At 39.8% G+C, this 22,937-nt stretch overlaps 1 protein-coding gene across 3 annotated transcripts; it reads left to right on the forward strand.

The window, feature by feature from the left end:
- Window positions 1–882: 882 nt before the first annotated feature.
- On the forward strand, window positions 883–22,937 carry LOC145736975 (uncharacterized). 3 transcript variants are annotated; one of them, XM_081991549.1, is made up of 21 exons: window positions 883–997; window positions 1,123–1,362; window positions 1,419–1,560; window positions 1,627–1,831; window positions 10,246–10,380; window positions 10,438–10,734; window positions 10,785–11,106; window positions 11,681–11,841; window positions 11,929–12,098; window positions 12,148–12,415; window positions 12,468–12,671; window positions 14,356–14,599; window positions 14,656–14,858; window positions 15,303–15,599; window positions 15,656–15,842; window positions 20,727–20,810; window positions 20,935–21,190; window positions 21,270–21,287; window positions 21,341–21,565; window positions 21,616–21,776; window positions 21,969–22,937. In XM_081991549.1, exons 2-21 carry the CDS (start codon window positions 1,173–1,175, stop codon window positions 22,280–22,282), a joined length of 4,083 nt encoding a protein of 1,360 aa, XP_081847675.1. In that variant the 5' UTR covers window positions 883–997; window positions 1,123–1,172; the 3' UTR covers window positions 22,283–22,937. The 3 variants fall into 3 exon arrangements, with proteins under 3 accessions (XP_081847675.1, XP_081847676.1, XP_081847677.1); XM_081991550.1 differs by having other exon boundaries at window positions 884–997; window positions 10,246–10,347; XM_081991551.1 differs by lacking the exon at window positions 20,727–20,810 and having other exon boundaries at window positions 885–997; window positions 10,246–10,347.

Raw genomic sequence — 22,937 nt, forward strand, 5'->3', positions numbered from 1 at the left:
AAAATCTATTGTGTTTAATATCACCCTATAAAGCTTGACTTCATTGCCGTTGCAACATATAGGGACTCATCAGTGCCTTTATTTTATACACAAACACTACAAAGTTTAGTTATGTCAGGGTTGCCACAATTGTCAACTCGATTTTTCCCAAAAAAACTGATTTTTTTGTTAAGGATTCGACACGTACTAACTTGTATAATATGACAGCTAGAAGATTCGTTCAAACGTCAAAATGTAGCACGTGATTTTGGCTTTTTTTTAGCTAAACAGAATTTTTTTCCAAAAATTACCAATAACCAAGATATTTGACATGAAATACAACAGTGAAACTGTACTTTCCCTGTAACAGCTAAGAAGTTCGTCCAAACGTCAAAATGTAAAAATCTCAATTTTTTAGGGGAAATCCCCTAATCGGACAACTTTAAATGATAATCTAAGATGGCGGTTATCAAAACAGTTAACTCCAAAATGGCGTCCACCAACAATGCCTTTTCCTTATAAGGCCCGTCTGGAAAACGTCCATTTAGGCGACTTCCTTTCAATTTCCTCATTTGGAAAATGGAAGTAAGTGTAGAGTCGCAACGGCGACCTGTCGTAACGAAACTACAGATAATCGAGACAAAACTCACTTCCACCAGTGCCAGAGAGCTCTCCAACCACCCAGTATTGATTATACGACTGGAGAAACACCCGCTAAATTGCAGGCTTAACCCTTTTCATATTATTTAAGTTATCCTTTTAAAGGTTTTATTAAAGATAATCTAGGTCAGTGATACTAGAAAGAATATACGGAGGTTGAGTGAAGTATGGATTTTATATGGTTTGGTATAGATTATACACACATCCACCTAGTGATTGTTGAAGCCTTTTAGTCCTGGGTGGTATTGGGGGAAGGGAAAGTCATATTGGGAGAATCTCCCCGGTTTCGTTTGTCCCCAGCTTCTGAGGACGACAGTCGTGAGTGCCCCAAGTATTGTGTGAGTGAGTAAAACTCCAGGTGAGTTTTTTTTCCATAAAAAATTTGTAAGTACCACTCCCTTTTTTTTTACTGCGTTTACACCACACCAGCACTAGCAGCAGCAGGAAATTAACTGTTTTAATATTCAATAAGTGTCGTTGCAGACGTTTTTACTACCAGAGCCGGGGGAAATGTAGAGTGGCAGTCACGTGACATGGCCCAGTTCATCACCCACATCCAGCCAACGCTGGTGGAGGCTTCGCACCATCACGTGCCCCACCCCCACCCTCATCATCATAAGGAACACCACCCGGAGAAACACGAAAAACACGAAAAACACCATAAAGAAAGCGACATTCCACATAACAAAGACATACACGGATGGATTCATTTGCCTAAAATAGGTGAGCGGTGGAACACCCCCTGATGATGGTGTGTGGTAATTACGAAACTTTTTCAGGACACCCTCCTCAGCATTATCCGGTGGTAGCTTCGACACCAAGTCAACTACACCCCGACGATGATTCCGGGCAGTACTTAGACTCCCATGGGATTCCCCACACTTATCAGTTGCATTTCATTGATTCCCAGGGGATACACAGGTAGGTTTACACCATTGAACGATGTAAACTTAGACAGTTGACAACAAAGTGATTGGTTTATTACAGAGACTACCATGGTTACGCTGAAGACTGCGAGGAACACGTAGAGGAAAAACCACAAGAGAAACGGGACAGCCGTACGGAGAAAGAGGATATCGTCATCATGAGGAAGGCGGTGCACGAGGATCGTTCCCCCTACGACAAGGAGGAGAATCGACCTACTCCACCGCAATTTATTGATCTGCACCAGGGTGAGAACAAGTCACATGCGGTAAGTATAGTTTTATGAGTACTCACGTGACAGAAAAAACAGCAAGCTGTCAAACAGGCAACAGTGCATGAAAATTGAATAGTTAACTTTAAAGCCCTCTAGCGGCCAAACCACCCAACCTATCCATGTTACCATATCTTTGGAAAGCCCCATTTATTAGCTATCCATTGACAGATAAAAATTCATACCACGTCAGTCAAATATGACAGTTATTCAGGTTCAAACAAAATAGTGCAAGAAAATTGACCAGAAAAAATTGGTAAACTTTGAAGCCCTCCAGTAGACAAACCATACATCCTATGAATTAAGTAGCCATATCTTTGGAAAGCCCATTTCATTGGCTATCCATTGACATATAAAAGTTCATATCATGTCATCCAAATAAGACAGTTATGGAGATTTCAACAAAACAGTGCATAAAAATTGACTAGAAAACTTTAGTCAACTTTGAAGCCCTCTAGCGGACAAACCAAATAATCCATCAACCCATGTTACCATATCTTTGGAAAGCCCATTTCATTGGCTATCCATTGACATATAAAAGTTCATATCATGTCATCCAAATAAGACAGTTATGGAGATTTCAACAAAACAGTGCATAAAAATTGACTAGAAAACTTTGGTCAACTTTGAAGCCCTCTAGCGGACAAACCATATAACCTATCAACCCATGTTTTCATATCTTTGGAAAGCCAATTTCATTGGCTATCCATTGACATATAAAAGTTCATATCATGTCATCCAAATAAGACAGTTATGGAGATTTCAACAAAACAGTGCATAAAAATTGACTAGAAAACTTTGGTCAACTTTGAAGCCCTCTAGCGGACAAACTAAATAATCCATCAACCCATGTTTTCATATCTTTGGAAAGCCAATTTCATTGGCTATCCATTGACATATAAAAGTTCATATCATGTCATCCAAATAAGACAGTTATGGAGATTTCAACAAAACAGTGCATAAAAATTGACTAGAAAACTTTGGTCAACTTTGAAGCCCTCTAGCGGACAAACCAAATAATCCATCAACCCATGTTTTCATATCTTTGGAAAGCCAATTTCATTGGCTATCTATTGACATATAAAAGTTCATATCATGTCATCCAAATAAGACAGTTATGGAGATTTCAACAAAACAGTGCATAAAAATTGACTAGAAAACTTTGGTCAACTTTGAAGCCCTCTAGCGGACAAACCATATAACCTATCAACCCATGTTTTCATATCTTTGGAAAGCCAATTTCATTGGCTATCCATTGACATATAAAAGTTCATATCATGTCATCCAAATAAGACAGTTATGGAGATTTCAACAAAACAGTGCATAAAAATTGACTAGAAAACTTTGGTCAACTTTGAAGCCCTCTAGCGGACAAACTAAATAATCCATCAACCCATGTTTTCATATCTTTGGAAAGCCAATTTCATTGGCTATCCATTGACATATAAAAGTTCATATCATGTCATCCAAATAAGACAGTTATGGAGATTTCAACAAAACAGTGCATAAAAATTGACTAGAAAACTTTGGTCAACTTTGAAGCCCTCTAGCGGACAAACCAAATAATCCATCAACCCATGTTTTCATATCTTTGGAAAGCCAATTTCATTGGCTATCTATTGACATATAAAAGTTCATATCATGTCATCCAAATAAGACAGTTATGGAGATTTCAACAAAACAGTGCATAAAAATTGACTAGAAAACTTTGGTCAACTTTGAAGCCCTCTAGCGGACAAACCATATAACCTATCAACCCATGTTTTCATATCTTTGGAAAGCCAATTTCATTGGCTATCCATTGACATATAAAAGTTCATATCATGTCATCCAAATAAGACAGTTATGGAGATTTCAACAAAACAGTGCATAAAAATTGACTAGAAAACTTTGGTCAACTTTGAAGCCCTCTAGCGGACAAACCAAATAATCCATCAACCCATGTTTTCATATCTTTGCAAAGCCAATTTCATTGGCTATCTATTGACATATAAAAGTTCATATCATGTCTTCCAAATAAGACAGTTATGGAGATTCCAACAAAACAGTGCATAAAAATTGACTAGAAAACTTTGGTCAACTTTGAAGCCCTCTAGCGGACAAACCAAATAATCCATCAACCCATGTTTTCATATCTTTGGAAAGCCAATTTCATTGGCTATCCATTGACATATAAAAACGCGTACCATGTCAGTCAAATAAGGAAGTTATTCAGGTTTGAACAAAACTCGCCCCTTATGCAGTTTAATGGCACAGTTGCCGTCGGTTAGACGACCTTTTCAAAGGCCGTGCCAGAAGTTTTCCATTTATCATGTTCGGTCCAGTAAAGATTTCCTTGAAAATGTTCCAAAATAATATCGACACAATAGAAAATGGCTGAAAACAACCTAACCTAGAAAACCCGCATTATCGCAATGACAGTCGCTAATAAAAATCACTTTTTGACGTTGACAGTTCAAGTCCAACTCCATTTCGGTTGCAAGTAAACTGTTCTCATTCGCGTGTTTGGTTGAAAAATTGGACGGTCGCCAATTCGGCTAGAAGTTTTACTGCAGCATAGACAATTTTCACGTAAAATGCGAAAATCAATGGTGCCGACAAGTCTGGGAAATGTCATAAAAAAAAACCCACTTTACGACCTCAGGAAGTGTATTGACCTTAGTAAGGAGCAATATCGAAGAATCGATTCACGTTTACTAGGAATGGTTTGGAAATTTGATTGACCAAACTGAGAGAGCACATCCCTATAACTTTAGGGCTGTGATATTTTTTGGCAGGTTTTCAAACAATTTATCCTTGACCGATGCATAGTCCGCAATAACACGCAGTCATAGACGATACGTCTACTTTACAGCTTTATGAACTGATATTTTGACAGTTTGATGAATTGAAATCGCCCAATGTGACGTTTAGCAGTATAGTCAATGAATTGAAACATCCTGGTCCTGGACAGTCTATCACTCTCGAATTATTCAACATGATTTTAGCCTAACATCACTAAAACGGATGTTGTATTGCATCACAAAATTAATTAGGCTTGACAAATTGTTATTAAAAAAAGCCACGACAATAGCACGTAAATTACACAAAAACCTCTGGTTAACCTTAACACAAGTTTAGGTTAATTGGCGTTTAGTAGAGCAAAAATAATGATCTCTTTCTGGTATCTGGACAGTATTATGTCAATGGTTTCCCACTTCAGGCCAGGACTAAAATAACCTATTTGAAACGCACATCTAAAAATACTGAAGGTTCGCTAGTATTGCTTTGCTAGAGCGGCTTGACTCTTTCGCGGTCCGTAAACGAGAAAAAAAAAACGAACTTACCACCAGTTAAGTGGTGCCGAAAACGCGTGCGTAAAGCCTCACTTTACGCCCGATCGAGAAAGTGTTTTACAACCGCCCCTTCCCAAAATATTCCATTTTTTAGGTTTGCTGATGAATTAAAAACCACTTCAACTGATTGACAGTGACGAAAACCACTAAAAGTGTGTTTTTTTTTTAATGTATCAGCAATCCCTACCACTTTCCAGATTTAGTGTTTGGTATTTTTTTACTTTTCCTATAAGAGTATTTTAATGAGCCAAAGTACAAAATGTCTCAGCTGATGAAGAAACGTTTCCCCTCCATTCAAAGTATCGATGTCGAGGTAAGTTAACCTTGACATTGTCACTACTAACCCTAAAAAGTGTGTGTGAATGACGTCAGTTCAATTTTTAACCAATCCTAGCAAAGTATTAATTTAATATGCGGGCTGGTAACGGCCCTGTTTTAAGTGTCATCAAGTACCTGTCAAAATGTTCTCACCAACAGTGGTCCTAGAAATGTTTTGCCATCCGCTTGTTTGCCAGGTGTTGTCAAACTGTTTCTGTAATATATTGTGACATGACAGTCTAATCTTGGAAAATCACATTTCATTGACATGACAAAAAAAACAGATTTAAACAAAACAGAGCATACAAATTGGACATAAATTATTGGTAAACTTTGAACCCCTCTAGCGGCTAAACAGTCCAACCTATCAACCCATGTTAATATACCTTTAGAAAGCCCATTTCAAGGGCTATCCATTGCCCTATAAAAGTTCATACCATGTCAGTTGAATAAGGCAGTTATTGAGGTTCAAAGAAAACAGTGCATGAAAATTGACTAGAAAACTTTGGTCAAGTTTAAAGCCCTCTAGTGGCCAAACAGTCCAACCCATCAACCCATGTTAATATACCTTTAGAAAGCCCATTTCAAGCTCTATCCATTGACCTATAAAAGTTCATACCATGTCAGTTGAATAAGGCAGTTATTGAGGTTCAAACAAAATAGTGCATGAAAATTGACTAGAAAACTTTGGTCAAGTTTAGAGTCCTCTAGCGGCCAAACAGTCCAACCTATCAACTCATGTTACCATATTTTTAGAAAGCTCATTTCAAGGGCTATCCATTGACCTATAAAAGTTCATACCATGCCAGTTAAATAAGGCAGTTATTGAGGCTCAAACAAAACAGTGCATGAAAATTGACTAGAAAACTTTGGTCAAGTTTAAAGCCCTCTAGCGGCCAAACAGTCCAACCCATCAACCCATGTTAATATACCTTTAGAAAGCCCATTTCAAGGGCTATCCGCTGACCTAAAAAAAATCATCTCATGGTATATAAATAAGGCAGTTATTGAGATTCAAACAAAACAGTGCATGAAAATTGACTAGAAAACTTTGGTCAACTTTAAAGCCCTCTAGCGGCCAAACAGTCCAACCTATCAACCCAAGTTATCATATTTTTAGAAAGCTCATTTAAAGGGCTATCCATTGACCTATAAAAGTTCCTACCATGACAGTTGAATAAGGCAGTTCTTGAGGTTCAAAAGAAACTTTGAAGCCTAAAAATGACAGTTGAATACAGTAGAAACAATTGCACAAAATGACATTTAGCAGAAAAATGGCGACCTGCTAATGTTGGTTAAACACCTGTAACTAGTCACTTGTTACCCCCCGTGTAAGGGGTGTTTGCCACCCTCCATTCCAGCCCTAAAGTGTCCAGTTTGTTTGTAATAGAGGGGACGTAAACGAGCGTCCTGAACAAATGAGGTTATGTTTGTCTAAAAAAAAAAGTCACGTGACTTAAACAAAATTCTTGATTGAATTATAGTAAATCCAGTAACATTGAAACAGTTTTGATGGCAAATTAAAAAAAGACATGAGCAAATACTGTTTTGATAACTTGTCCAGAATCGTTTTTGGCCCAGATCCAAAAATTAGCCGGAGACGAACTGGCTAATATATATTCTAATAAGCTGCATTTTCGATTTTGTTTGCTGTTTCACACCATTTTTGTGTTTTTACACCACTTTACTGTGAACAAAACCAGTGTTTTTGTAACAGGTGAAATTTCACCCCCCTGAATTGAATATTTAGGTTGAATCACCCAGTATGCAAATTGATTCGGCCCTATTGGCACACACACAAATAAGGGGGGGCGATTTTCACCCCTCGTTTTCCCCATCCCCGTTAAAGTGGCGCCCTCTTTGGTCGTTGCCAATTTTCCGCTCAATATCAGTGCCGGCTTTTCAGCGTAGTAGTAAGCCATTGGGCATACGCACAGTATGCAAGTTTTTGGTTCGGACGCGAGTTTTCCCTTTTCCGGTTGCACAAAAGGGCCTTAAGGGCAGATATACAGGATGGTCACCGAAAACGGCCTGGTAAGCCCCGATTTGTCCTTTTTTTAATCCAAATCCACCCTTAGGTAATATCTGCAGTGTTCAAGGTTGTTGCTAAGGCAACTTTTGTCATTTGTTCTTCAACAAAATAGCTTTTTATTAGAAATTTCCATTATGCATTGTTTTCACCAATTAGCTAAACAAAAAATCAAACAAAATTCTGAAGACGTCACGAAAACTATTAAATATTCATTGGGAAGGCAAAAATTATTTCGGCTGTGACGTCATCCTAATGTACTTTGATTTGCAGTGTATAACCGTATACTGTCAATTGTCATAATGAGGGTCTAGCTTCAATGACATTTAATAGAATTACACTATAGTTTAGCATCTAATCACAGCACACTGGTGTGTGATTGGTCAAAAATTTTAAACCAATCACAATGATAACCTTCAACCCTTAAAGTGTGACGTAACTTTTTGGCACAGTTTCTGTCAACACGAAAAAAACCCGGACGCCGCTGCGCCGTCGCGACGTTAATATTGACCGGGTGACGTCACAAGGCGTCGTCCTAACCCCCCCCCGTGGAAAAACTCACCCCCACAGTGTATATAGGGTGCGCGTTTTCTATAGCTGCCACTGTGATAACCTTCTTAGTGATTTTTACGGTGAAAATTTATAATTTTTTGGTAATTTTCTCCGATGTTTGGGAGTTAGAATGAGTGGATGTTTTCGGTTGTTTCGAATGGTGAGTTTCCCTCTAAATGTTACCCTTATAATAAGGTTTCACCCTTAAACAGGTTGCCCTTAATTAGTAGGTCACTATTTTTCTGTGCTAATACGTATCATTTAACTCCAGTGGCGTTCCTATACTTAATTAACCTAAAGGCGCACGCCACTGGCATCCTTTTGCAATTGTTGCGTCATACCCACCAGTGCCGTACTATCCACTTAACTCTACAAATGTATTCTTTAAGTGACATTTAAATTCTATTTTTACTGCGGGATTTATTCTTGACAAAGCGGGCCTGTCCTGAAATAGAACCTTTCGGGAAAAGGCCAAACCAATCAAATTTATGGGCGATACAGGGTGGTTCAATATACCAATTTGTAGTCCCTGAAATTCTCTGCCGTCCACCCTGTATAGTATCTGCAGTCAAAGTGACCAATATCCGAGTTATTGACAGTTACAGGCCAGTTTGACTGAGTTTGGCTCTTGCCACTGTAACACCCTGTAACTCGGTTATTAGGGTAGTTACAGGGTGGTTCAATATATCAATTTGTAGCCCTTGAAATCCTGTTTCGATTACCCTATATAAAATGTGCTTAAAACTGTTATTTTTTCACTCCAAGTGGGTTTTGCCAGCGAGTTTGTCCGTGGCTGTCCTTTCAGACTGTGTTTCTGGCAGTTGAAAGTTTGACACCGCTTTTTTTCCCCGACTGTACTTAATTTTGTAGTGTTTTTTTTAGGTTATTGGATAGGAAATTTAATGAGGATTCCAAAAATGTGCTTAAAGTTGTAATTTTCTCACTCCAAGTGGGTTTTACAGGCGATTTTATCCGTGACTGTCCTTTAAAACTGTATTTATGGTAATTTAAACTTTAACACCGCTTTTCTCCCAGACTGTACCAAATTTTGTAGTGCTTTTTCAGGTTATTGGATAGGAAATTTAATGAGGATTCCAAAAATGTGCTTAAAACTGTCATTTTCTCACTCCAAGTGGGTTTTCCAAGCGATTTTCTACCGGACTGTCCTTGCAAACTGTCTTACTGACAGTTTAAATTAAGACACCGCTTTTCTCCCTGACTGTACCAAATTTTCTAGTGCTTTTTCAAGTTATTGGATAGGAAATTTAATGAGGATTCCAAAAATGTGCTTAAAGTTGTCATTTTCTCACTCCAAGTGGGTTTTACAGACGATTTTATCCGTGACTGTCTTTTAAAAACTGTATTTAAGGTAATTTAAACTTTAACACCGCTTTTCTCCTTGACTGTACCAAATTTTGTAGTGCTTTTTCAGGTTATTGGATAGGAAATTTAATGAGAATTCCAAAAATGTGCTTAAAACTGTCATTTTCTCACTCCAAATGGGTTTTACAGGCGATTTTCTCCCTGACTGTCCTTTCAAACTGTGTTTCTGACAGTTTCAACTGTGACACCGCTTTTCTCCCTGACTGTACAAAATTTTCTAGTGCTTTTTCAGGTTATTGGATAGGAAATTTAATGAGGATTCCAAAAATGTGCTTAAAACTGCCATTTTCTCACTTGAAGTGGGTTTTCCAAGCGATTTTTTACCTGACTGTCCTTTCAAACTGTGTTTCTGACAGTTTCAACTGTGACACCGCTTTTCTCCCTGACTGTACCAAATTTTGTAGTGCTTTTTCAGGTTATTGGATAGGAAATTTAATCAGAATTCCAAAAATGTGCTTAAAACTGTCATTTTCTCACTCCAAATGGGTTTTACAGGCGATTTTCTCCCTGACTGTCCTTTCAAACTGTGTTTCTGACAGTTTCAACTGTGACACCGCTTTTCTCCCTGACTGTACCAAATTTTGTAGTGCTTTTTCAGGTTATTGGATAGGAAATTTAATGAGAATTCCAAAAATGTGCTTAAAACTGTCATTTTCTCACTCCAAGTGGGTTTTCCAAGCGATTTTCTACCTGACTGTCCTTTCAAACTCTGACACCGCGTTTCTCCCTAACTGTACCAAATTTGGTAGTAATTTTTCTGACTGTTATGAACCTAACCTCAAAATAATTTTCAGTCTGAAGGAAACACGGCGTTTCTGCGTGCAGCCCGCGCAGGTCAACTGGACAAACTTCTCGAACATTTAAAATCCAACACCGACATCAACACCAGCAACGCTGTAAGTACCTACATTGATACAACGGTTACCATGGTAATTGCCTTTCGTAACCATCGCGACAACCGTTGACCAAACCGTGATTCCTTCTAGAACGGTTTGAATGCGCTCCATCTAGCGTCCAAAGACGGACACGTCGAGGTGGTGCGCGAGTTGCTCAAACGGGGCGCGCTAGTCGATGCCGCAACGAAAAAAGGCAACACCGCACTGCATATCGCGTCGCTGGCCGGCCAGGAAGCGGTCGTAAGGTTGCTCGTACAAAATGGCGCGTCTGTCAACGTGCAAAGTCAAAATGGTTTCACGCCGTTGTATATGGCGGCGCAGGAAAACCACGACAATGTTGTCAGATATCTGCTGGCCAACGGGGCCAATCAGAGCCTGGCTACTGAGGTTAGTTGCTTTAGCTGGAGTAAAAACATAGTAAACTAACCGAAACTTAGGACGGCTTCACGCCATTGGCTGTGGCAATGCAACAAGGACACGACAAAGTGGTGACCGTGCTTCTAGAAAACGACACCAGGGGTAAAGTTAGGCTACCCGCCCTACACATTGCAGCGAAGAAGGATGACGTCAAAGCTGCCAAACTACTTCTCGAGAACGAACACAATCCTGACGTCACGTCTAAATCGGGTTTCACCCCCCTCCACATCGCCTCCCACTACGGTAACCAGGACGTAGCCAACTTGTTAATACAGAAAAAGGCGGACGTTAACTACGCAGCCAAACACAACATAACCCCACTACACGTGGCAGCTAAATGGGGTATTATAACCTTATATTTTCACAAATACGTTAGAGAAGTCAAAAATTGTTAGTATTGAACCACAATATTGTAGAAAAATAGGGAACAAACGCAACTGTTGGCAACACCGATCAAAAATATTGTTTTGACATAACGCAAAATTTCATTTCATTGGTAGGATCGTAGCACGTGATGCACAGCACACTAGAATCAGACGTAAATCTTCCAATTCACAGCCTACTAAGAGGCGTTGTCAACGGCCAATATGGGATATAGTCTGTATACAGTGTGTCTCAAATTAGTTTTAGGAACTCGGTAACCGTAAGAGCTACAGAGTGGGTTAAAAGGGGAAAGTTTTAGAGAATTTTATGTGAAACTTATTTCCGGTTTCCAAATTAAATTATCTTTTTTCGTTTTCCGGAAAATTGGGAAAACGTCTGCATTTAAAAACAATTGTTTATAGCTCCATAAGGCACTTTTTTTTATGTAGAACACGATGACGTAATTAGAAAAAATCCACCAATTTAGGACACACTGTATAACTATAAAGTAATTGTAATTTTACTCTCTTAAACTGACACAAAAATGGTGCAGGTAAAACCAATATGGTGGCGCTACTGCTCGAAAATGGCGCCACCATCGATGCCAAAACCAGGGACGGACTCACTCCGTTGCATTGCGCCGCCAGAAGCGGACACGAACAAGTGGTGGACATGTTGTTGGAGAAAGGTGCCCCCATCAGTTCCAAAACTAAGGTTAGTTTCCGTTTTAACTGTCACTTGTCAGCCGCCATCTTGAGTACAGTGACTAACCTAACCTAAAACTCTGTTTGGTTTTTCTAGAATGGTTTGGCGCCCTTACATATGGCGGCTCAAGGTGATCACGTGGACGCCGCCCGAATTTTGCTCTATCACAGAGCACCGGTCGATGAAGTGACAGTGGATTACTTGACAGCATTGCACGTGGCAGCGCATTGCGGTCACGTCAGGGTTGCCAAACTTCTTCTCGACAGGTACGTTTTAAGGATTTTTTGGTGATTTGCGCATGTGAGAGTTTTGCAGACAAGCTGACGCGAACGCGCGCGCCCTAAACGGTTTCACGCCCCTCCACATAGCCTGCAAAAAGAATCGGATAAAAGTGGTGGAGCTTTTGTTAAAACATGGCGCTAGTATCGGGGCAACTACCGAATCGGGGCTGACGCCTCTCCACGTTGCCAGTTTTATGGGTTGCATGAATATCGTCATCTATTTGCTGCAACACGACGCCAATCCGGATGCTGCCACCATTCGGGGGGAGACTCCGTTGCATTTAGCCGCCAGGGCCAATCAGGTAAGTCCCCTTCCCCCCCTTAACCCTAACTGACCAATCAGATTTACCCCAGACTGACATAATACGGATTCTGTTGAGAAACGGGGCGCAAGTGGACGCTAGAGCGAGAGAGCAACAGACGCCTCTGCATATTGCGTCACGACTTGGCAACGTCGACATTGTCATGTTGCTGTTGCAACACGGCTCCAAAGTGGACAATGCCACCAAAGACATGTACACCGCCCTCCATATTGCCGCCAAAGAGGGACAGGACGAGGTGAGTGGCGGGACGAGGGGTAATAAGAAAGTCAAATGGGGGAGTATGGTGCACTTGTGGGAGGACAGAAACAAGGAGTACTTGATTTAAACCGTTTTTATTGCGAGGTTGCCACGTTCCAAGTAGTGTCAAAATGTCAAAAAACTGAGTTATGTCACATTCTAAATTGAACACTCTGTAACTCGGTTATTTTATCAGTTACAGGGTGGTTCAATATATCAATTTGTAGCCCTTCAAATTCTCTTCCACCACTCTATACAGTGTCTGCATTTAATATGTCAAATAATCAAGATTGACAGTTATTAAGTTTGACACTTGCTACACCCTCGTAATTCAAGTTAGACAGATAGAAACACGGAGTACTTAGAATGTTTCAGAAGCTTCCAGCAACTTTCAAAATCTCTTAGAAGCTTTCAGATGCTTCTGGCACATTCTAATTACTATTAGAACCTTCTGGAACTTTGAGATATCCCTCAGAATGTTTCAGAGGCCTCTGGCACTTTCAAAATAGTTTTGAGTGGCTTCTGGCAACTTTCAAAGTGTCTTAAAAGGTTTCAAGACTTTCTGGAACATTCTAATCTCTATTAACAGCTTTTGGTAAGTTAAAATGTCCATTAGAATGTTTCAAAGGCCTCTGGCACTTTCAAAACGATTTTCAGAGGGTTCTGTCACATTTAAATCTCTATTTAATGTTTTTGGCACATTAACATGTCCATTAGAATGTTTCAGAGGTTTCTGCCAACTTTAGAAGACTCTTAAAAGCTTTCAGATGCTTCTCTCACATTCGAATCTCTATTAGAACCTTTTGGCAGTTTGAGATGTCCATCAGAATGTGTCTAGAGACCTCTGGCAACTTTAGAACACTCTTAAAAAGGTTTCAGAGGCTTCTGGCAATTCAAAATGGCTGCCAGAGACCTCTGGCACCTTAAAAACAGTTTTAATAAGCTTAAGAAAGTTTTAGACGCCTCTGGCAATACAAAATGGCTGCCAGAGGCCTCTGGCACGTTAAAAACAAGTCATAGTAAGCTTAAGAAGGTTTCAGAGGCCTCTGGCAATTCAAATACTTGATCTAAACTGTTTTTTGCAAGGTTGCCACGTTTCAAGTAGTGTCTGTAGTAAAAATGTCAGATTCTAAATTGAACACTCTGTAACTCGGTTATTTTATCAGTTACAGGGTGGTTCAATATATCAATTTGTAGCCCTTGAAATTCTTATTCGACCACCCTATACAGTGTTTGCATTTAATATGTCAAATATTCAAAATTGACAGTTATAAAGTTTGACTCTTGCCACACCCAGGACGGGATGAATATGGAGGACTTATTAGCGAGATTGCCACGTTTCTCCTTAACCTTAATTTGTATTAACCTAGAAATTTTCTGGATTCTTTTCTAATTAAACGGTAACCAAACTGACCTGTAGTAACCTTAATAAAACGACACAAGGTGGCGTTTCTATCACAATAATTTTTAAATAACAAAAATATGATGATATGTTTCCGTCAAGCCTACTAAACCAGCTGTTGGAACTGATTTCACCACGGTAAGGGTAGTTTTTAATTGATACACTCCTGAAAAGTAGTCGTCATCCGTTTGGTACACGCATCCGCCATTGTTTTTGTCTCATCCAAGTTTACTGAAGCCTGTTACCTTGACGGGTAGTTGATGAGTGGTTGTGCTTTAAGGTGGCCGCCGTTCTGCTGGATAACGGCGCATCGATCAACGCCACCACGAAAAAAGGCTTCACACCTCTTCATCTCGCCTCTAAATATGGCCACCTGAAAGTAGCCAAACTGCTGCTGCAGAGGGAGGCACCGGTCGATGCTCAAGGCAAAAATGGTGTCACCCCGTTGCACGTCGCCTCGCATTACGACCATCAGAATGTGGCTTTGCTCCTGTTGGACAAAGGGGCGTCGCCCCATGCTACTGGTACGTACTACCTCCCCAGTTTCGAAACAGTTCAAGTCATCTTCAGAGATTTACAGCTAAAAACGGTCACACTCCCTTGCATATCGCTGCACGTAAAAACCAAATGGATATTGCCAACACTTTGCTGGAATATGGGGCGCAACCGAATGCTGAATCTAAGGCTGGGTTTACACCGTTGCATTTAAGCGCCCAGGAAGGTCACGTGGATATGTGCTCGTTACTTTTGGAGCACAAAGCCAACCCTAATCAAGAATCCAAGGTAGTTATTCCCTTAAATATTGTATTAAACCAAAATTATATCACATGGTTTTAGATCATCATTTTGCTAAGCAGTCACGTGACATTTGTCAAAATTACTGTCAGAAACACGTCTTGTTACGAAAACTGCAACTCTTGCAAATTCTAGTCAAATTTTTGGACCGTTTTGACATTAGTGACAAATATCATGTGGTTTTTAGAAAAATACTCAAAAAACCCTGATTTTTGCAACTGTTTGACAGTTTTGACGTTAGTGGCAGTTGTCACGTGATTGTAGAACACTATTTAACTGGACGGTCACGTGATAATTGTCATAAATCTCAGAAAATCGTCTTGGTTAGAAAACTGTAATTCTTGCAAATTCTAGTCAAATTTTGGACAGTTTTGACATTAGTGACAGACATCACGTGGTTTTGGAAAAAATTCACTAAAATTTGGTTTACAGAACGGTTTGACACCGTTGCACTTGTGCGCCCAAGAAGACAGAGTACCATTGGCGGAAGTGCTGGTCAAAAACGGTTCCGATGTAAACTCGGCCACTAAAGCCGGTTACACACCGTTGCATATAGCGTGCCACTACGGCCAAACAAACATGGTCAAATTCCTGTTGAAGAACAAGGCGCAGGTGGAGAGTTCCACGTCTCTGGGGTACACTCCATTGCACCAAGCGGCCCAACAAGGCCACACCAATATCGTCAACGTCCTGCTAGAGAACCAGGCCGATCCCAACGCAGTCACTACGGTTAGAAGTCATCCCCCAGGTGACAAGAATACAACTCAAACGCGAATTGATTGCAGACCGGACAAACTCCACTGAATATCGCCCAAAAGTTGGGTTACATCACGGTGATTGAAACGCTCAAGCTGGTGACGACCATCACCAACATCACCACAACCACCACGACCACCGTGGAGGAGAAATACAGGGTGCAGGCCCCCGAAGCCATGCAGGAGACGTTCATGTCCGACTCGGAAGAGGAAGGAGGTAAGGAAGGACACGAACAGCGTTGCCAGTGCAAGTTTGACGATTACAAGCACAAACTGGCATCTCTGCGCTTATTATTAAATTCCATTCATAGTTACTCAAATGATTAACAAACAGTGACGTCATACTTGCATGTATACCATTAGCATTGTTGCCAAATCAAAATATTTAATGGCACGTGATTGTAGAAAACTATTTAGCTAGACGGTCACGTGACAATTGCCAAAATAATTGTCATAAATCTCAGGAACACGTCTTGTTTCGAAAACTGTGTTAAACTGTAATTTTTGCAAATTTTAGTCAAATGTTTGACAGTTTTGACATTAGGGACAGATATCACGTGGTTTTAGAGGATAATTTAGTAAGACAGTCACGTGACAACTGTAAAAATTGGCAAAATAACTGTGATAAATCTCTGTAACACGTCTTGTTTCGAAAACTGTGTTAAACTGTAACTAGTGCGAATTCTAGTCAAGTTTTGACATTAGTGACAGACATCACGTGGTTTTAGAGAATAATTTAGCTGGGCAGTCACGTGACAATTGCCAAAATAACTGTCATTAATCTCAGAAATACATTTTATATCAAATACTGCATGAAAACGTTTCTAACCCTGATTTTTGCAACTTTTGAGCCCAGTTTGACCGTTTTGACGTTAATGGCAGTTGTCACGTGGTTAACGCGTGGTTTTAGCGGATAATTTAGCTAAGTCACGTGACAACTACCAAAATTCCCGTCACAAATCTCAGAAACACGTCCTGTTTCGAAAACTGTATTAAACTGTAATTTTTGCAAATTTTAGTCACATTTTTGACATTTGTGACAGATATCACGTGATTTTAGAGGATAATTTAGTAAGACAGTCACGTGACAACTGTAAAAATTGGCAAAATAACTGTGATAAATCTCAGAAACACGTCTTGTTTCGAAAACTGTGTTAAACTGTAATTAGTGCGAATTTTAGTCAATTTTTGATAATTTTGACATTAGTGACAGACATCACGTGGTTTTAGAGGATAATTTAGCTGGGCCGTCACGTGACAACTGTAAAAATAACTGTCATTAATCTCAGAAATACATTTTACATCAAATACTGCATGAAAATGTTTCTAACCCTGATTTTTGCAACTTTTGAGCCCAGTTTGACCGTTTCGACGTTAAAGGCAATTGTCACGTGGTTAACACGTGGTTTTAGCGGATAATTTTAGCTGGGCAGTCACGTGACAATTGCCAAAATAACTGTCATAAATCTCAGAAACGCGTCTTGTTGCGAAAATCACAAAAATGCGAGATATAACGTTTTAACGGTAGATCTGGCAACATTGACCACTAGATCACTCGTGTTAATTAAAAAAAAAAAATGACGTCATATAAGATAATTATTATTAGATTTGATGAAGTCACGGCCACCTACGTTTATTGCAATGCACGGCTTGCCTCGATGTGCGTTATTAAACAAAATTCTGGAAAAAACTTATTCCACTCAAAACTGCCCGAAGAAAAAAAAGTTGTTAGGGTCTAAATTCGCATCAAACCAATCCTTCTCGTAGACGGTTTCGCTGTATAAGCATTGAAAAGGAACGCAAGCAAAATTGAACCTTAACGACTTTCGGTTAAAAAAATGGCGTACATCCGATTTGTACACTAAAAAAAATACAGAGTGGACCTGGTGCTTGGACATCACCAGAGTACGCCGCACGAAACCGACGCGTTCGAAGCGCGGCAGACCTTCAATTATTCAGTCGATCTTCTCGCGTGTTTGTGCGTGAATCACCGACGATTTTATAAATATTTATTCGCTAATAGTTTTCTGTGAGAAGTTTTTTCCACAGTCAGTTTGTGGAAAAACTGCGAACGAAACGAACGATCCGATTGGCGTAGTGTCGGGGCCAACTGAAGAGTCCAATTTCGAGTTCGAAACATGGTGAAACAGAAAAAGTACAAAATAGTGAAGGTGGTGCGTAACGGTATGTAATTTGGAAAAAATTTGGTTTGTTTTTGTGGGTTACTTAACCAACTTGACGGCCTTGGTCTTCATTTTGGCGCGCGTACGAAGAATAAAACATTTTGAAGAGAATTCTTCTTGACAATATCGAAGAACCGTCCTTGACTCACTAATGTCCTAGCGAAATTAATTATTTATGTTAATTGGCAAACGCCTACACAAACAGCGTAGTAAATCCGTTGTTTACATCGAAATTCCTCGGTGTAGAAAACAACCGCAGTTAATGGCTCAAAATCACAGCCTACTGGTAAACAATTTATCTCTCATTAAGTGAGATCATCTTTGCCACCATTGCATTTAAATATAACCTTGGACATAGGACTAATTTGGGGACGTGGAATCCATTCCAACTGTCAAAATGACAGTAGGTGTTACTCAGTTCGAGAAACTGGCGATTTTCCGGGTTGTTTGTGGAAATATCAAAAAAGTGATTTCACCAATGGATTGGGCGCCCCAAAATTAGTCAAAAACCATCCTTCACTCGTTTTGTTTAGATAAAAAACGCTTGAGATGCATTATTGTTAATCTGTGTCACTTTGACAGCTAATAAAGTCAAAACCAGTCAGATTTCACTAGGGTTGATGGTACTCATTTTCGACTAATTTGGGGACGGGGAATCCATTCCATCTGTCAAAATAACAGTAGCTGTCACTCAGTTCGAGAAACTGGCAATTTGCCGGTTGCTTGTGTAAATATCAAAAAAGTGATTTCACCACATCATATAGGACACCCTATATAATGTATATCAAGGCGCAGTTTTCAGTTGCATTCAATATTCACTATTTTAAATGGGACACCCTGTATATTATTACGTCATTCCACTCATCTAGTTACGCCCTACAATCTGGCTGTATATTATAATTATATTAAGTCGTTAGAGTCGAAATTAGTTTCAAACAAATTAGCCATTCTAATGGATTGTACCGTAAGCGTTGAGGATTCGAGCAAGCAAAATACGACCTTAAATCACCAAACAGCCCTAATTTGTATAATAATCATCGACTTTTACTGAAATTCAGTGCGGTTTAACTAACCTTCAGTGCCAATTTAGGAAGTAAAGCGATACAAATTGAATGTGTTACGTATTATTATTAGATCGTGACTGACTTTAAAAAGGTCAATTCTGAGCGGCCCACTACGAAATAACTTCTTATTTTATTGGAGAAAATTTAATAAAAAAATTATTAGGAGGAAACACCCCCAACCACGATTAACCAGTTATCGCGTACATAATGAAATCTGCATACAAACGTGATGATGTCACCGCTAACTATTTGCAATCATTACCTCTCTAGCTAGGTCAGATTTAAAATTAGCCATTTAAAATGGTATAAAAAAACAAGCCTAAGTATGGATTAGTTGACCCAACAAAGTTTTTTTTTAATTCCCTCTTTAATATTTAAAAGTCTGTCAAGCAATTTTCAGTTTCCCTGTTAGGGGTGAGTTAATTTTTAGAAATTTCGAACGTAGTTGGGGTGAAAATTGCGTTTGGACCAATCAGCGCGGCGTTATTTGACGGATCACCCCGCGACTACGTTCCAACATTTTAAAATTTGTTCTTTTGTTAATTCGGTAAGGGCTAGAAAGTCCGTTGATCTAGCAGTGAAGTGCTTCTTTTAAACCTTTCTTTAACGCTAATCTTCATGTTAGACTTAAATTACTTGATTCCAAAAATGTGCTTAAAACTGTAATTTTCTCACTCCAAGTGAGTTTTGACTGTCTTTTCAAACTGTGTTTCTGACAGTTTCAACTGTGACCCCGCTTTTCTCCCTGACTGTACTAAATTTTGTAGTGCTTTTTCAGGTTATTGGATAGGAAATTTAATGAGGATTCCAGAAATGTACTTAAAACTGTCATTTTCTCACTCCAAATGGGTTTTACCAGCGATTTTCTACCGGACTGTTCTTTCAAACTGTGTTTCTGACAGTTTAAACTAAGACACCGCTTTTCTCGCTGACTGTACCAAATTTTTTGGTGATTTTTTAGGTTATTGGATAGGAAATTTAATGAGGATTCCAAAAATGTGCTTAAAACTGTAATTTTCTCACTCCAAATTGGTTTTACAGGTGATTTTCTCCCTGACTGTCTTTTCAAACTGTGTTTCTGACAGTTTAAACTAAGACACCGCTTTTCTCCCTGACTGTACCAAATTTTCTAGTGCTTTTTCAGGTTATTGGATAGGAAATTTAATGAGGATTCCAAAAATGTGCTTAAAACTGTAATTTTCTCACTCCAAATGGGTTTTACAGGCGATTTTCTCCCTAACTGTCTTTTCAAACTGTGTTTCTGACAGTTTCAACTGTGACACCGCTTTTCTCCCTGACTGTACCAAATTTTCTAGTGCTTCTTCAGGTTATTTCCCTCTTTAATATTTAAAAGTCTGTCAAGCAATTTTCAGTTTCCCTGTTAGGGGTGAGTTAATTTTAAGAAATTTCGAACGCAGTTGCGGTGAAAATCGCGTTTGGACCAATCAGCGCGGCGTTATTTGACGGATCACCCCGCGACTACGTTCCAACACTCCTTTTTAAATTTTGTTAATTCAGTAAGGGCTAGAAAGTCCGTTGACCTAACAGTGAAGTGCTTCTTTTTTTAACGCTAATCTTCATGTTAGACTTAAATTACTTGATTCGTGTTAAATAAGACACACGACACTGTAATCCACCCTTAACTACCCAAAGGGGGTAATTGTATATACAACACACAAGGGTTTTCCCTTCAGTAAAGAAGTAACTACCAGCCTTAAAACACACACTGGTTAACTGGAGGTGGTGAAACCTGCTTCTAATGTGGTTTTTAGGTGTGCTTTTGTGTTTTTTTTTTTGTTTTGTACCCACAATTTGACTAACCCGTACTAAATCGAGTAAATATCTCAAAAACAGGGGAGGACGTGGAGGGATTCGGCAGCGCCCTACACGAACGTCACGTTTACCTTCCCTTTTTCAATGGCGGCGCTTTACTAACCCGTAAGTGTCTCTGTCTTATTAACACTAAACAGACACTGAACAGTTGATAAAGTCCGGCCCTGGATTAGTGTTTAAGGCTGGGATTTTCGGTACGCGCAGGGTTAAGTTAAACGGGTTGTTTCAGGCGAAGACGCGGCCTTAGGGGATCAGACTTATCGGTATTTGACAGCCGACGAAATGAAGTCCTTAGGGGACGACTCGCTACCAATTGACGTCACTAGGGATGAGCGGATCGATTCGAATCGGATCGATAGCATGTTGCCCACCCAGCACATCGAGGACAGTTTCAGTCCAGAGCACATCTCCAACAACTACTCCGAGTACATCAGCAAGTACACTCCGGACAATGTTGACATCAATCGACATCCAATTCATATCGGGTGAGTTTTCTCAGTCTGTACACGGTCAGTGGCGTACGTTTATAATAAAAGTTGTTAATTTTAAAATGCTTTCAAAAAGGAAGCTGCACTGGAAAAAGTAAGCCACTGGTTTAACCGGTAGAAATTAAATTAACACTAAAACTTTCGCAGTTTTCTGGTTTCGTTTCTGGTGGACGCCAGAGGCGGTGCCATGCGGGGTTGCAGACACTCAGGGGTGCGCGTCATAGTGCCCCCCAGGTGCGCACCAAGCCCCACCAGGATAACCTGCAGATACGTGCGACCGCAACGTACCCCTCATCCCCCGCCCCTTATGGAGGGCGAAGCCCTAGCCAGTCGAATTCTCGAATTGGGACCAGTCGGAGCCAAATTTTTAGGGTAAATTTCCCATCTTCCGGTTAGTTTCACCTTTAAACTGTAAATTTCAGGCCGGTGATAATTGAGGTGCCCCATTTTGCCGCTCTGAGGGGCAAAGAACGCGAAATTGTCATTCTACGATCGGATAATGGCGAGTCATGGAAAGAACACACTGTAGAAGCCAGCGAGGAGATTTTAAACAACGTTTTACATGAAAGTTTCGAAGCTGAAGGTCAGTTTTACCTTCTGGTTAACCACTGGTTTATAAACACATTTAAGTAATTACAGCGTTGCCACATTTACATCAAGTGGGTGGGAACAACAGATTTTTGTTTTAAAAATTTCTTAAATTAATTTCAGATTTCATATAAATGTGGCAACGCTGAAATACAGTATGTCACTCATCTACTTTTTCTGATTGTAGATTTGAATCAAATGGAAGACGTGGCCTCAGGCCGAATCACCAGAATAGTGACCCAGGACTTTCCTCAGTATTTCGCGGTCGTGTCCAGGATACGTCAGGAAGTGCACGCCATCGGTCCGGAAGGTGGCATGGTGTCCAGCACGGTGGTGCCCCAGGTCCAAGCCATCTTCCCCGAAGGCGCCCTGACCAAGAAGATCAAAGTGGGCCTGCAGGTAAATTTGTTTAAGCCGCGCAAAGGGGTTCCGGCGGAAAAACTGCGCAAAATCAGCGTCAATCATATACCGAAGAAGAAACGATGGTCGTTGATTTGGTAACTGTTGCCAAATTTCTGATCGGGTCTTCCCCCGGCCTACTCAGTGTATGTCAGTTTGTCAGACGTCACTACTGTCAATGTTGTTTTTTTCCTGTAACGTTTGCATATCAGCAATGTTGATTGACATTAAAATGATAAAGCAGTCCAATTGTGTAAGCAAGGACAGTTTGTGCCAAAAAAAATTTCGAAAAAAAAAATCATTTATTTTTATGGTTGAAATCGCGATATTTCGAACGCAGTCGGTACGAAAATCGCACTTGGACCAATCAGCGCGGCGTTATTTGACGTTTCACCCTGCAACTGCGTTCCAAGTTCCGTTAAAACTGTAAACTTTCTTTTGGACACATTGACTAGGCCTGGTATAGATATTTTAAAATATACAGGGGACGTTTGAACAGTTTGCTTTCGAGTATTAGAAAGACAGTACAAATGCATATTTGTATTGTAGTGTCAATGTTGTAGTAGTGCTTACGTCACCATTGCAGGTCATTCATGTAAATAACTAAGGATTAGAATCAAAATTATTGTATAATAACGTGAAAAAACATATTTTTGGTACTTACGAGTCATTGCTCACGTGGTTTTTTTTTGGTTTTACGCCCACATTTGCTGTATTAATTTATATGAGTGCCCAATAAAACGTCAACTAAAACAGA

Source organism: Ips typographus, linkage group LG13 (genome assembly GCF_016097725.1).
Source record: "Ips typographus isolate SLU linkage group LG13, UJ_Ityp_2.0, whole genome shotgun sequence".
Taxonomy (NCBI): domain Eukaryota; kingdom Metazoa; phylum Arthropoda; class Insecta; order Coleoptera; family Curculionidae; genus Ips; species Ips typographus.